This window comes from Schistocerca gregaria, chromosome X (assembly GCF_023897955.1).
Source record: "Schistocerca gregaria isolate iqSchGreg1 chromosome X, iqSchGreg1.2, whole genome shotgun sequence".
NCBI lineage: Eukaryota > Metazoa > Arthropoda > Insecta > Orthoptera > Acrididae > Schistocerca > Schistocerca gregaria.
Window position 1 is genome coordinate 382,304,815 of NC_064931.1, and position 17,721 is coordinate 382,322,535.

At 39.7% G+C, this 17,721-nt stretch overlaps 1 protein-coding gene across 1 annotated transcript in view; it reads left to right on the forward strand.

Moving 5' to 3' along the window:
* LOC126297751 (calcium-dependent secretion activator-like) overlaps nt 1-17,721 on the forward strand; it is a 1,391,877-nt gene that overhangs the window by 799,558 nt on the left and 574,598 nt on the right. The window contains exon 14 of the mRNA XM_049988921.1: nt 7,630-7,805. Coding sequence (XP_049844878.1) covers nt 7,630-7,805 — 176 coding nt within the window. The remainder of the gene's footprint in view (nt 1-7,629; nt 7,806-17,721) is intronic.

Here is a 17,721-nt window from a genome sequence, read left to right on the forward strand (position 1 = left end):
TTGTACCTGATGATCTGTTTTTGTACCAGTGATAGATAACTGTCCCTTACCTGTGTTTTCAGAATTTAAAGAATGTAATCCTGAAAATGTTCCCAATTCTTTCTCACAATCAGCAAATGCTACAAACATAGATTAGGTTTTCTTTAACGTATCTTCTAAGATACAGCATAGGATCAACATTGGCTTGCAAGTTCTTGCACTTCTCTGGAATCCAAACTGATCTGCAATGTTGGCTTCTACCAGTTTTTCCATTATTCTAAAAATCATTTGTGTCAGTATTTTGCAGTCATGACTTTTGAACTGTTAATTTCCTTATAAACATAACTGTGAGCACCAGTCTTTTTTAAAATTAGAATTATTATATTCTTCTTGATGTCTGAGTGTATTTTACCTGCCTCATATACACTACTGTTTGGAAAATTGGAAACTTCAAGACCAAGAGACATGATCACAATGAAATTTGTTTCACCAATTAAGGACATGAAAGTAAACAAGTGATTAGCATTACAGACTGTCCATGCTCTTTGACTGTGGGAATTCAGCACATAGTAGTGCTACCACATGCCTCAATCAGACGCACTAGATGTCAAGGCACGGAATCAGAGTGTACCTAAATACGCTGCTGCGGAATACTCTGCCGTGCAGTTAATAGCCACATCCACAAAGGATCAGCGCTGCTACAGGAGGACATGGGCGAATAAGATGCCAACCCATCATATTCCAGACATATTCAATGGGGAAAATATCAGGTGAATGAGCAGGCCAGGGAAGCAGTCATGCCTGTCAGTCTTTGAAGAAGGCACACACATTCCTCATGACATATAGATGGGCATTGTACTGCTGAAATATTTCATGTGGAAGAAACTGCAAGAGGAGCTGTGCCTTGGGCTTAGCAGTAGCTGTTCAAACTGCACTCAATATGCAGGAGGTGAGCTCACATGTTATAGGCAATGGTTGCCCAAACCATCATACTTGGCATTTGTCCGTTATGCCACTCAACAGTTCAGTCTGTCCAACTGCGTTGACTGTGGCAGTGTAAAACATATATGCAGCCATGACTGTAAGAGAAGTTTAAGTGGGACTCATCTGTAAACAAAAACACTCCGCACACTAATGTCGGTGTTCGTATGCCCATTACAATTTACTGCACAGGTGGGTTCTGGTCAATGGAAGCCAATGCAATGGCATGCATGCCTCAGTACAGTCCTTTAGAGGATGGTATCAAACCATCAATTTAGATATGTCTACACCTGTTTCCGTGCTGAAATATCACATCAAAACTGTGGACAAAGCTGTTCTGTCCATTACAGTCAAGGGGACAAGATGGTAGTCATTTCGTGTAGTTGTCACGTTGTGTCATCCCGTACCCTGTCAGCACTGTGTACACCCCTGTTCTCTCCACTGATTTGACATATACCTCACTCTTGAAGCAGCATACCTTGTATGAGCTGCAGTGTCAAGAAACAATAGATGTGCCTCTTGAAGACCAATTGTTCTGCCCTTTTTGAATGCACTCACAAGCTAATATTCCACCCTGTGTTGTCAGCAAGGCATAGTGACTCCTGGTTACACATTTCCACTTTGTATGATGGCTCTGCAATGACCAAGCATTGTGTAACACTGACCTGTCTGGTCACATAAAAGATGGTGCTGTTAGGCCTATGTGCACACAACTTCTCTGTCATTTAAATAACATATTATGGTTCTGCTGTTACCCACATTCTTTTGTTGTGGCATGTTGCAAACAATTGATTTTGAATGTTTCACTTTTTCCAAAGAGTTGTGTACTTATGAGAAAAATTCTAAAATAAAACAGTCATTATCTGTAGAAATTTGAGATAAAAATGGAAAACACCAACTATGGTGGTAAAAGAAAATTTTTCACTGTCATGAAATCAGTTGATTGACATTGTATGAACTTCAGTTCACATGACAGAGGGCTTGCTTGGATAATATTATTGTTAATTCTTCAATAAATATGTATGACATCATATGTGCTGATGGAAGTCTTGCACATTCAATGATTTATGGTACTTTTGTTTACCATTAATCAAAACTAGAAATATGCATGATTTGTTGAAATAACAAGTTGATGATCTGGCTCACAGTATGGAGCAGATGCTCAGACTACATAGACAAATTAAACCTACCAGAAAACTGTCTTTTATGTTCCTAATAAAGGTGATGCAGTATGGGATATTATCAGGTAAAAACTCCACCAATTCACATACAAGGCATATTGCTGGATTCAAGAGAGATTATGTTTGCTTCATAACTTTAGAAAATTTATTTGGAAAAAAATACACTGCACCGACGCGGACTCTTCGAGTATTTCCTGCACTAAATAATTATAAAAAGCATTGTTATTAAGCTATTTTTAAACGTATACATGTGTTATAAATATAATATAAGTGTTGTTGAATTAGTGGAAGTGTTAGTGAGGTATAAAATAAGATTAAATGGTGTAAGAAGCGTATTTTTCTTCTCGCACCTGTAGCATGAATCCTAGGCCTAATTTCACGCGCGCGAATCGTAAGTAAGCAGTGAATTAAACATATAGGTAAACGTTTCCAGTTGGTATAAATATATTATTAGTGTTGTTACATTAGTGGAAGTGTTGGTGAAGTGTTAAATAAGATTAAACGGGGTAAGAAGTTTATTTTCCTTCTCGCGACTAAAGCACAGACTTTAGGCTTAATTCCCCGCGCGCGTATCGTAAGTAAACAGTGACTGAAACTTATATATAATCATCAGTGTTTTTTAATCATTAGGCTTTCAAATTATTTATATCTGCCTGAATAGTCTCTAAGGTCCTTTGTTTAGGTATTAACCAGTACTTAAATCAGTTTGTACGATTTCTGTTTTTGCCATGAGTGAGAAGTGTGTGACATGCCATAGGATCGTTAGTTCCGGGATATGGTGTGATGGGTGTTGTAGTTTCTTTCATTGGGCCAAATGTAGTGGTGTGGGAAATGGGGACATAAATGAGGCTCACCAATGGTATTGTAGAATCTGCAGTAGAGATAGGAAAATACTGTAACAGGAAGGGAAAATTGCAGCTCTTCAAGCTGACCTAGACAAGGCAAGGGAGGATCTGGACAGGTTAAAGAGGGAGAAGGGTGAACAGAGGTGGGAAGTGGCAACAGGTAATAGGGGGAACAGGCAAAGGAGAGCATCAGACAGCTTTCTGATAAATCTTGAAAATAGATTTGACCTGTTGCCTCAGTCAGAATCGGATGAGCCTCATGTAGCTGAAGCTGTAGAAAGGGCTCAACAAGCTTTCAAGGACTTGAAAAAGGTAGGGAAACTTGTAAAGAGAAAGAAAGTTCTGTTGTTAGCTAGTTCCCATGGTAGAGGTGATAGCCAACTACTGCAGGAAAATCTAGGTCCAGAGTACCAGGTCACAAACTTTTTCAAGCCTAGTGCAGATCTGGGTCAGGTAACAGAGGATATAGGTTCTCTATGCAAGGATTTCACGAAGGAGGATGCCATGGTTATAGTGGGTGGTCCGGGAAACAGCATTGACAGAGACTCTGAATATTCCATAGATAGTGACCTGGTGAAGATAGCATCAGCAACGAAGCATACGAGTGAGGGATTTGTGTCTGTGTTGAGATGCCATGATCGGCCTCATTTGAACTCTTCTGTAGGGAAGGTGAACTTGGAGTTGGAGTGTCTGCTTATGACGCATATAGGGTCCCATATTGGTTTGATTCCTGTAGATGCTATTGATAGGAGGGACTACACTAGGCATGGCCTTCACCTCAATAGGAAAGGGAAGTGAAAACTGTCTGGCTTGATTCCAAAAAACTTAAGGGGGGACACTGTCACAAGTGGTAAAATACCAGTGGTCACAGGTGTCAGAGGGATGCCTTTTTTTAGGATAGGGAAGGGGGATAGAAAACGAGTTTTAAGAGAGATTGGCAGACAGACTCAGTTTGAGAAAATAGATGAACAGAAGTCAGATTTTAGCATACAGCCTCCATTTAAACAACGTTTAACAGAAAGTAATCAGAAACTGCCAGTTCATCTTCACCAAAGCAGTTATAATCACATTAGTATGCAGTATCACTTATCTTTATTACACAAGAACATTCCGGGACTCAGAAATAAAGTTGATGAACTACTCATTTGTATCGATGAAATGAATTCATCTAACGAAATTGACATAATCTGCCTCTCTGAACATCAAGTGACAACTGGTATAGATATGTTAGACATTTCAGGATTTAAGCTAGGTTCCTACTTCTGCAGAGTAGATATGAAGGGAGGAGGAGTTGCCACATTTATTAAAAACTGCCATAAATTCAAGAACATTGACATTAATAACTTCTGTTTAGAGCAGCATCTAGAAGCATGTGCAACAGAAGTAGAGTTCCATAACAGATCCTATATAATAGTAACTATTTACCGAGCACCTGCAGGAAATTATAATCTATTCATAAATCATCTAGAAGCTCTTTTGGGTTATTTAACAGTAAGAAACAAAGAAATTTTGATTGCTGGTGACTTTAATACAGATTTTCTAATTCAATCTTCCAGTAAACATTTAGTGCAGTTAGTAATGTTGTCTTTCAATCTAACTTACACTGTAAACTTTCCAACTAGGATCACTAAATCCTCAATGACAGCCATTGATAACATTTTTATAGACAAATCAAAGGAACAAAACCATATCATAAAACCTGTAATAAATGAACTATCAGATCATGACATGCAGCTCCTTGTTTTAGATGTAAATTCTAAGCAGATTATCAAGACTGCTAAATCTGAATACAGGAGAGTATTCAATCAACCAAAAATGGAGTGTTTTAGAAAACTGCTCAAAGATATGAACTGGAAAGATGTTTATAGTGCTCATGACATGAATGAAAAATATAACACATTCACGAACAATGTCAGTACCATGTTTGAAAACTGTTTTCCTCTAAAAGTTACTCAAATTAAACAGAAGTCTATAATAAAACCATGGATCACACAAGGCATAAAGATTTCCTGTAAGACAAAAAAGACAATGTATCTGTCGACCAAGAATAGCTCCAATCCTGATGATTTAGCTAAATACTAGGAATACTGTAAAATATTTAAAAAAGTAATTCAGGCATCTAAACAAATACACTACGGGAAGAAGATAGCAATGTCAGGAAACAAAATAAAAACAATATGGGATATAGTGAAAGAGGAGACTGGTAGAACCAGAAAGGAGCAGGAGCAAATAGCACTAAGGGTAGATGACACATTAGTAACCGATGGGCATAGTGTGGCAAATCTATTTAACAAGTACTTTATATCCATTACTGATAGAATGGGATTGTCAGGATCAGTAAATAATGAACTTGAATATCTGAAACTAGCCTTTAGAAATAGCTTTAGGAACATGAATATGTCACTCACATCACCAAAAGAAACAACTTCCATAATAAAATCTTTAAAAACAAAGCATTCTAGTGCTTACGGTGAAATATCAACAAAGTTAATTAAGGCATGTTCTAGTGAGTTTAGTGCAATTCTAAGTTACTTGTGTAACCAGTCAATTATAACTGGGACATTTCCTGACTGGCTGAAATATGCAGATGTTAAGCCTCTATTCAAGAAAGGGGATAAAGAGATGCCATCAAACTACAGACCGATTTCACTTTTGCCAGCATTCTCAAAAATTTTTGAAAAAGTAATCTACAGGCAGCTTCTCAACCATCTGACCACAAATAACATATTATCAAGAACACAGTTTGGATTTCTGAAGGGTTCTGATATCAAAAAGGCTATTTACACCTACAGTGAAAATGTACTTAATTCATCAAATAACAAGTTACAAGCAGCAGGTATTTTCTGTGATTTGTCAAAGGCATTCGATTGTGTAAACCACAACATCCTTTTAAATATATTAGAATTCTATGGTGTCACAGGCAATGCTGCAAAATGGTTCAAGTCATACCTCACTAACAGGAAACAAAGGGTGTCAGTGCAAGGGACTAATGAATTAAGTCATCAGTCATCATCAGAATGGGAAGAAATTACATGTGGTGTCCCTCAAGGATCCATCTTAGGGCCATTGCTTTTTCTTGTGTACATTAATGATCTCTCGTGAGTTACACTGCCAGAAGCAGAGTTCGTTTTGTTTGCAGATGACACAAGCATTGCAATAAATAGTATGTCGAGTGTAGTTCTAGAAAGATCTGCTAATGATATTTTCATGGATATTAATAAATGGTTTAAAGCCAACTCACTGACATTAAACTTCGAAAAGACTCACTATATGCAATTCAGAACCTGTAAGAGCTTGATAATAAATTCAGTTGCGAGGAGCAGACCAGAGAACTGCAGAAACGCCTTAACAAATCTGTATTTGCAATTTGAGTGTTAGCAGACATAGGAGACGTAAAACTGAAAAAGCTTGCATACTTTGCCTACTTTCATTCCATAATGTCGTATGGTATAATACTCTTCAAGTCAAACAAAAGTTTTCAGAGTCCAAAAGTGTGTAATACATATTATTTGTGGAGTAAACTCACGGACGTCTTGTAGAAACCTCTTCAACGAATTGGGTATACTAACTACTGCCTCTCAGTATATTTACTCCTTAATGAAATTTGTCCTAAATAATATATCTCTTTTTTCCAACAAACAGCTCAGTTCATACATACAATACCAGGAACAAAAATGATCTGCACAAGGACTTAAAAGCACTTACATTAGTTCAAAAAGGGGTCCACTACTCAGGAACACTCATCTTCAATAATTTGCCAGCAAACATAAAAAATTTAGTTACAAATAGAGATCAGTTTAAAAGGAGCCTGAAAGACTTACTAGTAGCCAACTCCTTCTACTCCATTGACGAATTTTTTAATAGAAACAAATGATGTGTTGTATATATTTATACTATTAGTATTGTTATTTCAGCTTTAAAAAAATAAAAAATACAAAATAAAAAAAAGGTGACATGTTCCTCATCCACGAGGATCTCCTCAATGCGGATCTATGGAACAAAAGCTAATCTAATCTAATCTACATACTTATTATACCTTATTTATGCCATCCTGTTTAGAAGAAGGTATCCCTTCAACTGGAATGTTATCAATCCCTAGGATAGTATAGTAGATGTGTTAGATTTCCCTAAGTACATAAGTAGTGGTAGAAAATATATAAATTATCTCTCAAGGATTTCCTATCATTTTTCAATATTTAGACTCTGGAATTTTCATTGATGAACATAAAGCACCTAAAATTACTGAATGAAGGCAGCGTTCTTCCACTTAGGATGTATTTATTTACGCATCTTCTTGTTAAGCAACTAGTTGCCACATTTTAAATAATTTACAAATGTTAGCTAGAATAAGAGGCCACTTATATGAAAATGACACTGTGTTCACACAAAGTGCTACTGTTTGAATTGGTTTACAAATTGTACTGTTATTGGTGATTTGACACATCAGGCTGGAAACATGTACGAGTTTTGAATATTGCAGTAACCCATGAATATTCTGTTGTTGGCTGTAATGGAGTTTTGGATTCTGCATAGATAAATACTTCATTTAGTTTGTAGCAAAACTCATTCAGTGCAATGATTTAACACATAAATCTCTGAGTCACTTATATTTTAAACTATTTTGTTTTTATGGATTCTTACAGGTACCTTTATGCAATTGGAAAGTCTGTTTGGAAAAAATGGAAGAAAAGATACTTTGTTTTAGTCCAAGTTTCACAATACACATTTGCAATGTGCAGTTACAAAGAAAAAAAATCAGAGCCATCAGAAATGATGCAGTTGGATGGATACACTGTTGATTATATTGAACCTTCAAGTGGTAAGTATGAGTTGTAAAAAAGTTGACTGCATAAGAGCATGTGAAATTATTTGCTGAAAACATGTAAAGTTTGAGTCCTAATCAAAATATAAGGCTTGTTTGCTTTTATCTTAATGTTATCAGCTTAAAACCAAATTTCAAGAATGCAGCACCATTTCATGGTAGCTTTCTTACAAAGCTACAGAAGTCTTTGTTTCGTTTCAGCGATCATTGGACTGCTCGTTAAAGCAAATTACTATGCTCTCTCTCTCTCTCTCTCTCTCTCTCTCTATATATATATATATATATATATATATATATATATATAAACCAAAGATATCAAGACTTACCAAGTGGGAAAGTGCCGGTAGATAGGCACTATGAATAAAACACACAAACACACACACAGAATTTCGAGCTTTCGCAACCGGCGGCTGCTTCGTCAGGAAAGAGGGAAGGAAAAGGAAAGATTAAAGGATGTGGGTTTTAAGGGAGAGGGTAAGGAGTCATTCCAATCCCGGGAGCGGGAAGACTTGCCTTAGGGGGAAAAAAGGATAGGTATATACTCGCACGCGCGCGCACACACACACACACACACACACACACACACACACACACACACACACACACACACACACCCATCCATACATACACAGACACAAGCAGACTTAACTTAGGGGGAAAAAAGGATAGGTATATACTCACGCGCACACGCGCGCACACACACACACACACACACACACACACACACACACACACACATATCCATACATACATACACAGACACAAGCAGACATATTTAAAGGCAAAGAGTATGGGCAGTGATGTAAGTCAAGGCGGAAGTGTGGAGGCAAAGATGATGTTGAATGACAGGTGAGGTATGAGTGGCAGCAACTTGAAATTAGCGGAGATTGAGGCCTGGTGGATAACGAGAAGAGAGGATATATTGAAGGGCAGGTTCCCATCTCCGGAGTTCGGATAGGTTGGTGTTGGTGGGAAGTATCCAGATAACTCGTACGGTGTAACACTGTGCCAAGATGTGCTGGCCGTGCACCAAGGCATGTTTAGCCACAGGGTGATCCTCATTACCAACAAACACTGTCTGCCTGTGTCCATTCATGCTAATGGACAGTTTGTTGCTGGTCATTCCCACATAGAAAGTGACACAGTGTAGGCAGGTCAGTTGGTAAATCACATGGGTGGTTTCACACGTGGCTCTGCCTTTGATCATGTACACCTTCCGGGTTACAGGACTGGAGTAGGTAGTGGCGGGAGGGTGCATAGGACAGGTTTTAGACCGGGGCGGTTGCACGGGTAGGAGCCAGAGGGTAGGGAAGGTGGTTTGGGGATTTCATAGGGATGAACCAAGAGGTTACGAAGGTTAGGTGGACGGCGGAAAGACACTCTTGGTGGAGTGGGGAGGATGGATCTCATTTCGGGGCAGGATTTTAGGAAGTCGTATCCCTGCTGGAGAGCCACATCAGAGTCTGATCCAGTCCCGGGAAGTATCCTGTCACAAGTGGGGCACTTTTGGGGTTCTTCTGTGAGAGGTTCTGGGTTTGAGGGAATGAGGAAGTGGCTCTGGTTATCTGCTTCTGTACCAGGTCGGGAGGGTAGTTGCGGGATGCGAAAGCTGTTTTCAGGTTGTTGGTTTAATGGTCCAGGGATTCAGGACTGGAGCAGATTCGTTTGCCACGAAGGCCTAGGCTGTAGGGAATGGACCGTTTGATATGGAATGGGTGGCAGCTGTCATAATGGAGGTACTGTTGCTTGTTGGTGGGTTTGATGTGGACGGATGTGTGAAGCTGGCCATTGGACAGATGGAGTCAACGTAAAGGAAAGTGGCATGGGATTTGGAGTAGGACCAGGTGAATGTGATGGAACCAAAGGAGTTGAGGATGGAGAGGAGATTCTGGAGTTGTTCTTCACTGTGAGTCCAGATCATGAAGATGTCATCAATAAATCTGTACCAAACTTTGGGTTGGCAGGCTTGGGTAACCAAGAAGGCTTCCTCTAAGTGACCCATAAATAGGTTGGCATACGAGGGGGCCATCCTGGTACCCATGGCTGTGACCTTTAATTGTTGGTATGTCTGGCCTTCAAAAGTGAAGAAATTGTGGGTCAGGATGAAGCTGGCTAAGGTGACGAGGAAAGAGGTTTTAGGTAGGGTGGCAGGTGATCGGCGTGAAAGGAAGTGCTCCATTGCAGCGAGGCCCTGGACGTGAGGGATATTTGTGTATAGGGAAGTGGCATCAATGGTTACAAGGATGGTTTCTGGTGGTAACAGACTGGGTACGTATTCCAGGCATTTGAGAAAGTGGTTGGTGTCTTTGATGAAGGATGGGAGACTGCATGTAATGGGTTGAAGGTGTGGGGCGGCCAGGATGTTTGGGTTTGTGAATTTTAGGAAGTAGGTAGAAGGTAGGAGTGCGAGGTGTCGGTGGGGTCAGGAGTTTGATGGAGTCAGGTGAAAGGTTTTGTAGGGATCGTAAGGTTCTGAGGATTCCTTGAAGCTCCGCCTGGACATCAGGAATGGGATTACCTTGGCAAACTTTGTATGTAGAGTTGTCTGAAAGCTGACGCAGTCCCTCAGCCACATACTCCCGACGATCAAGTACCACGATCGTGGAACCCTTGTCAGCCAGAAGAATGATGATGGATCTGTCAGCTTTCAGATCATGGATAGCCTGGGCTTCGGCTGTGGTGATGTTGGGAGTAGGATTAAGATTTTTCAAGAAAGATTGAGAGGCAAGGCTGGAAGTGAGGAATTCCTGGAAGGTTTGGAGAGGAAGATTTTGAGGAAGAGGAGGTGGGTCCCACTGTGATGGAGGACGGAACATTTCCAGGCAGGGTTCAAATTGGATAGTGTCTTGGGGAGTTGGATCATTAGGAGTGGGATCAGGATTATTTTTCTTCATGGCAAAGTGATATTTCCAGCAGAGACTACGAGTGTAGGACAGTAAATCTTTGACAAGGGCAGTTTGGTTGAACCTGGGAGTGAGGCTGAAGGTGAGGCCTTTGGATAGGACAGAGGTTTCGGATTGGGAGAGAGGTTTGGAGGAAAGATTAACTACTGAATTGGGGTGTTGTGGTCCCAGATTGTGTTGACTAGAATTTTTAGGTATTGGGGGGAGTGGAGCTGGAAGTGGGAGATTCAGTAGATGGGAGAGACTGGGTCTGTGTGCAATGAGAGGAGGTTGAGGTTTGTTGGAAAGGTTGTGGAGGGTGAGTGAGTTGCCTTACCGGAAGTGGGAAACCAGGAGATTGGATAGTTTTTTGAGGTGGAGGGTGGTATGCTGTTCTAATTTGCGGTTGGCCTGTAGGAGGATGCTATGAACAGCCGGTGTGAATGTGGGAGACGAAATATTGAGTACTTTGATTTGGGATAGGAGTTGACGGGTGTGTTCATTGGCCGAGTCGATATATAGGTGAAGGATTAGGCGGGTGAGGGCTATGTATTGTGCTGTTTGGAAATGGTATAAGGACTGATGGAAAGAAGGATTGCAGCCAGAGATGGGAACTTTAAGTGTGAGGCCTTTGGGTGTAATGCCGATGTCAGACAAGCCTGAGTAAATAAAATATGGGACCGTAATCTGGCTAGGGTGAAGGCATGTTTGCGGAGGGAATGTAAATAAAATTTAATGGGGTCGCTGTAGGGATGTTGTGAGGTTGACATGGTGAAACGAAAATATGAGGTTAAAGTGAAAATAAATAGAAATGTATATAGGGAGAGATAAAGGTGTGAAAAAAGTCGGAAAAGTGTTGGTTTGAGATGAGCTATGTTGATCCTGTGCTGAACTTAGGTTGGTGAACAACAATGGCTGCAAAGGTTAGGTAGTTGTGTTGTCTCCAAAACACGTTAAAGGGTGGGGAAATTCAGGAAAATATCGAAAAAAAATTCTCGAAAAAAGATTCGAAAAAAAAAGAAAAAATTTTTCGAAGAAAGTTTGGTAAAAAAAATTTCCGAAAAAAAAAAATTTCGGCAAAATTTTTGAATAAAATCTCGAAATAAATGCGTGTAAATGTATTCAAAGGACTGGTTGTGTACTGGCAGGTTATGAGAATGAGGCTAACAATTGTTTGATGAAGAAATAATAACGTTTAAACCTGTGGGAAGCTGCTAAAAAATGATCGGTTATGTGGGAAAAACGGGAATGGAAATAAAACGAAAGTTGTTAGAAATAGCTGAGATGGTTGTTTAATGGGTGAAAGGAACTGAACCTGTGAAATAGTATTCACGAGTTTACACGAAATGTTTGTAATCTTGGAACAGTGGATTTTATAGCAGCGGTTTTGTTGAGAGCGTTAAAAATTTTTAGGTTATGGTTTGGAAGTAAATTACGTATTATTGAGTATAATTATGCAGGATAAAATGTATGGTAGATTATGGAAAAAGGGAAGATGAATACAAAGTGAAACTATTTGTACAAACAAAAAGAGAAAGTAAGATGATAAAGAAGATTTCGAAATGCAACAGAGACAATAACAAACGTAATTGTTGGGTTCAAATTAATGATGATGTAAATAAAATAGAAAGAAACTTCCACATGGGAAAAATATATTAAAAACAAAGATTCCAAGACTTAACAAGCAGGAAAGCGCTGGTAGATAGGCACAATGAATAAAACACACACAGAATTTAGAGCTTTCGCAACCGTCGGCTGCTTCGTCAGGAAAGAGGGAAGGAAAAGGAAAGATGAAAGGATGTGGTTTTTAAGGGAGAGGGTAAGGAGTCATTCCAATCCCGGGAGCGGAAAGACTTACCTTAGGGGGAAAAAAGGATAGGTATATACTGGCGCACACACACACACACACACACACACACACACACACACACACACACACACACACATATCCATACATACATACACAGACACAAGCAGACATATTTAAAGTCAAAGAGTATGGGCAGTGATGTAAGTCAAGGCGGAAGTGTGGAGGCAAAGATGATGTTGAATGACAGGTGAGGTATGAGTGGTGGCAACTTGAAATTAGCGGAGATTGAGGCCTGGTGGATAATGAGAAGAGAGGATATATTGAAGAGCAAGTTCCCATCTCTGGAGTTCAGATAGGTTGGTGTTGGTGGGAACTATCCAGATAACTCGTACGGTGTAACACTGTGCCAAGATGTGCTGGCCGTGCACCAAGGCATGTTTAGCCACAGGGTGATCCTCACTACCAACAAACACTGTCTGCCTGTGTCCATTCATGCAAATGGACAGTTTGTTGCTGGTCATTCCCACATAGAAAGCCTTACAGTGTAGGCAGGTCAGTTGGTAAATCACGTGGGTGCTTTCACACGTGGCTCTGCCTTTGATCGTGTACACCTTCCGGGTCACAGGACTGGAGTAGGTGGTGGTGGGAGGGTGCATAGGACAGGTTTTACACCGGGGGCGGTTCCAAGGCTAGGAGCCAGAGGGTAGGGAAGCTGGTTTGGGGATTTCATAGGAATGGTACAGAAAGCAGTAGATGTAGATATAATATATGTGTGTAGACATAAAATGACTCAATTGATTACAGTTTCAGAAAAATTAGATGATTTATTCAGGAGGAAGAACTTCACAAATTGAGCAAGTCAGTAACATGTTGGTTCAACTCTGGCCCTAATGCAAGCAGTTATTCAGCTTGGCTGCCCAACTGGCAAGTTAAATCTTGAAAATATTGATATGATTGGATGTCCCTGCCTATAGTAATCCAAACATTCTCAATTTGTGAGAGATCTTGTGATGTTACTGGCCAAGGTAGCATTTGTCAGATATGAGAACAAGCAGTAGAAACTGTCACCGTGTGCAGCCAGGCATTACCTGGCTGAAATGTAAGTCCAGGATTCCAAATTGGTCTTCTATGAAATAAAACGGAATCCCATACCATCGCTCCTGGTTGTCAGATCGTATGGTGGATGACAGTAAGGTTGGTGTCCCACCACTGTCTGGGACATCTCCAGATGTGTCTTCACTGCTCATCAGAGCAGGACTTATCACTAAAGACAATTCTACTCCAATCAATAAAATTTCAAGCTGAATATGGCTGACACCATTGCAATCGAGCATGTTGGTGTACACAGATCAATGTTAGATGGTGCTAATGGCACACTGAGCTCAGACTCCTCTCTGTGAGTTGCTTATTACTGGTCCTTGCAGTCACTGAAGCACCAGTTGCAAGTCATATTGATGGTAATGATGAATCTGGGGATCCGAGTGCCCCCCTGATGATTGTTTGGTCCTTGCATTCTGTCATTTTTCTAATTAGACCACTTCATTCATGAAACTTTCCTGGCAGATTAAAACTGTGTGCCAAACTGAGACTCGAACTCAATAAACCAAAGTCAGCCATTTGCCTTCCCTACAACAGTTCTCACTTGCTTGTTCCATTTCATATTGCTTTGCAACATTATGCACAGATATTTAAACAATGTGACTGTCTCAAGCAGGACAGGTATTACAATTTTTTTTTCTTAACCATCCCCATTCAATCACTTTTTTCTACATTTAGAGTCAGCTGCCATTCATCACACAAACTAGAAATTTTATCTAAGTCATCTTGTATCCTCCAACACTCATTCACCATCGACACCTTACCATACACCACAATGTCATCAGCAAGCAGCTGTGGACTGCTGCTCGCTCTGTCCACCAAATCATTTATATGTTTAGAGAACAATGGTGGTCCTATCACACATCCCTGAGGCATTCTTGATGATATCATCTGATGAACACCCCCTGTTTATGTTAACATACTGGGTTCTACAACCCGAAAGTCTTCAATCATTCACAAATCTGTGAAACTATTCCATATGCTCATACCTTCAATAACAGCATGCAGTGGGACACCAGGTCAAATGTTTTCTGGAAACCTAGATATATGGAATCTGTATGTTGCCCTTCATCCATAGTTTGCAGCATATCATGTGAGAAAAAGACAAGTTGAGTTTCACACTAGTGATGCTTTCTAAAACCTTGCTTATTCGAGGACATAAGCTTCTCAGTCTCAAGAAAGTTTATTATATTCAAACTGAGAATATGTTCAAGAATTCTACAACAAACCAAATTTAGGGATATTGGTCTGTAATTTTGAGGGTCCATTCTTTTATACAGGAGTCACCTGCACTTTTTTCATGTCACTTGGGACTTTTCACTGGGTGAGAGATTCATGATGAATGAAAGCTAGGTGAGGGGCCAATGCCATAGAATATTCTTTGTAAAACTAAACTGGGATTCCATCAAGACCTGGTGATTCTTTTGCTTTCAAATCTTTCAGTTGTTTCTCTACACTGGGTATGTTTATTACTATATCATCCATACAGGAGTCTCTCCAACGTTTAAATGATGGTATGTTTGTGTGAGTCTCCTGTGTGAACGATTTCTTGAATGTGAAATTTAAAACTTGAGCTTCTATTTTACTGTCTCCAGCTGCCACACCAGACTGGGCTAGAAGGCCTGGATGGAAGCCTTAGAGTTGCTTAGCAATTTTACTGATGACTAGAATTTTTTCAGATTCTTAACCAGGTCTTTTTCTAAGGTATGATGGTGATAGTTTTGTATGCTTCATGCATAGACTTTTTCACAGATGCACAAATCTGTGCTATCCTTTGCTTGTTGCCATTTCCACATTTTGTTTGGAACTAAGATTGCGACGGCCTCTTGTTCCTCAGTGTTTTCTGGATCTTGTTATTAAACCATAGTTGGCCTTTTCCATCCTTTATCCACTTGCTAGGCACATAAATCTGCAAACCATGATTTATGATGTGCTTAAACACAGCCCATGACTCCTCTACATCCAACTTCCTGGAACTAAGTGATGTTAGTTCACTGTCTAAATGAGATGATAACAACTTCTTATCTGGTCTTTCAAGCAGAAACAGTCTCCTAGCCTTCTTGATCAATTTATTAACTTTTGTAGCCATAGTTGCAAAATGACATTATGTTTGCTAATCCTGGTTTCTATTCTGATATTGTCTATGTGGTCAAGCCCATTTTTATTTACAAGTTCTGAGATATTTCCATTCTGTGTAGGCTCTGCCATCCAAAACATTGTTCACTTGCTGACATTCAATACTCACGCCAATTTCGTCAGTAGTAGCCCCGGGTCTTGTAAAATCAGTACATGAGCCCTTTCAGTGACTGCTACAATTTGTCATACATGTTCCCTCACCAAGTTAGTGGAATCTGCCCCAGACTACTCCAAAACATTATACTTGGCCACAATATCATAAACAGTTAATCTCAAGTACCCAAAGAATTGAACTATTTCAATGGGAAAACACCCATCATGAAGACTTTCGATAATCACAGCTCTTCAGTTGTACTCTGCATTTGTCTGTAACATATTGGCCATTTTATAGTTCTAACTGTATACTAGATGCCTATGGCTTTCAAGAACACCAGTCATAATCTCCAGTGGAACTATGGTATGGTGAGAAATTGAAATTGAAATTTGTCCAGATTTAAGCACTGCACCATGTATATAACACTGTACTAATCATTATATATACCCTATTTACAAGTGTCTTTGGCTGACAATTATAGAAAGTGGAAGGAAGTTGGTAAAATTGCAATGGGTGTTCAGAGTGCTTACAGAATTTTCTATGATGTGTTTAATTTATGCACATTTTATTGTCAAAATGTCTCTTGTCATGAATTTTGTGGCTATTTAGCAAGATTTTGCAGAATATATTGTCACATTATTAAGTTACAGAATTTCTACCAAATGGGCAGTGTGTTTGGTTCAATATATACACTATGATGCCATGCACACATACTGGTAGTGTAGAGATTATATACATTTGGTACATAGCAAGAATTTATTTGTTTATATATCAGGCTCTGGTATGTGATAAAGACTTACAGTCCGAAAACAGGGTGTCTGTTGTAAATAATGCATTGCAGAAATCATTTATCAACTAATATTGGTGTAATTTGTTAAACATTTAATGTGTTCAACAAGAATGTAGTTGTTCTTAAATAATGTATTGCTGAAATTACTTAACTTGTCAGACAGCTATAATTTGTTAAATCATGTGATGCAGTAGTTTTTAACATTGTATTTACGTCTAACATAGAGTGGACATGTAGATATCTGCTTGGGCGAGGGATGGATGGAATCTGTTTGTGCTTCATGATAATAATTCCGCTAAAGTGGATGCATTTCCTCTAATTATAAAAGATAAGGAGGGACAAAAGGGGGGGGGGGGGGGGGCTTGAAGCTTGTTGGTCCAGGAGGTGGGTGGGAATGTTGAGAGGGGAGTGACGTTGAATGTACTATTCCGCTAAAGTGGATGCATTTCCTCTAATTATAAAAGATAAGGAGGGACAAAGGGGGGGGGGGGGCTTGAAGCTTGTTGGTCCAGGAGGTGGGGTTGGGAATGTTGAGAGGGGAGTGACGTTGAATGTACTACATGGAAGTACATGTGCAGGATTCCCAGAATCCTTATCAGTGCACTGAACTGGTAACAGCTGTTTTTTTCCTCACACTGGCAGTGTCTTAGATGCATGGGCAAGCCTTGGATGATGGAGGGGAGAGTTGTGAGGAGAGGGTGACCGTGAATAAAATTGGCCACTTTGCTCATGTGTAACATGATACCCGCACACATGGTCAGCTATAACTTGATACCCCCTGTAAGAGGATTAAACTGTTTTAACCAGTTGTAAGGTTGGACTCTCCTAGCCCTACTCCTCACATGTTTCACATCAAGAAATGTATAGTTCTGCAAAACAATGTGAGAATAGGTAGAAACAGCATGTGTGAAAACAGCATTTTTGTAACTAGTTTGATGATTTTTTTTAAAGTGTCAGTTATTATTGTCTTGCCTGCTTACATCATTTTAGACAACATGAGTATTGTACAGTCATAGAATGATAACACAAACTGCCTAATTGTTTGGAACAGTTAACAATTACCACCATTGTGCCTGCTTAGCCTATTATTTTATCTAACATAT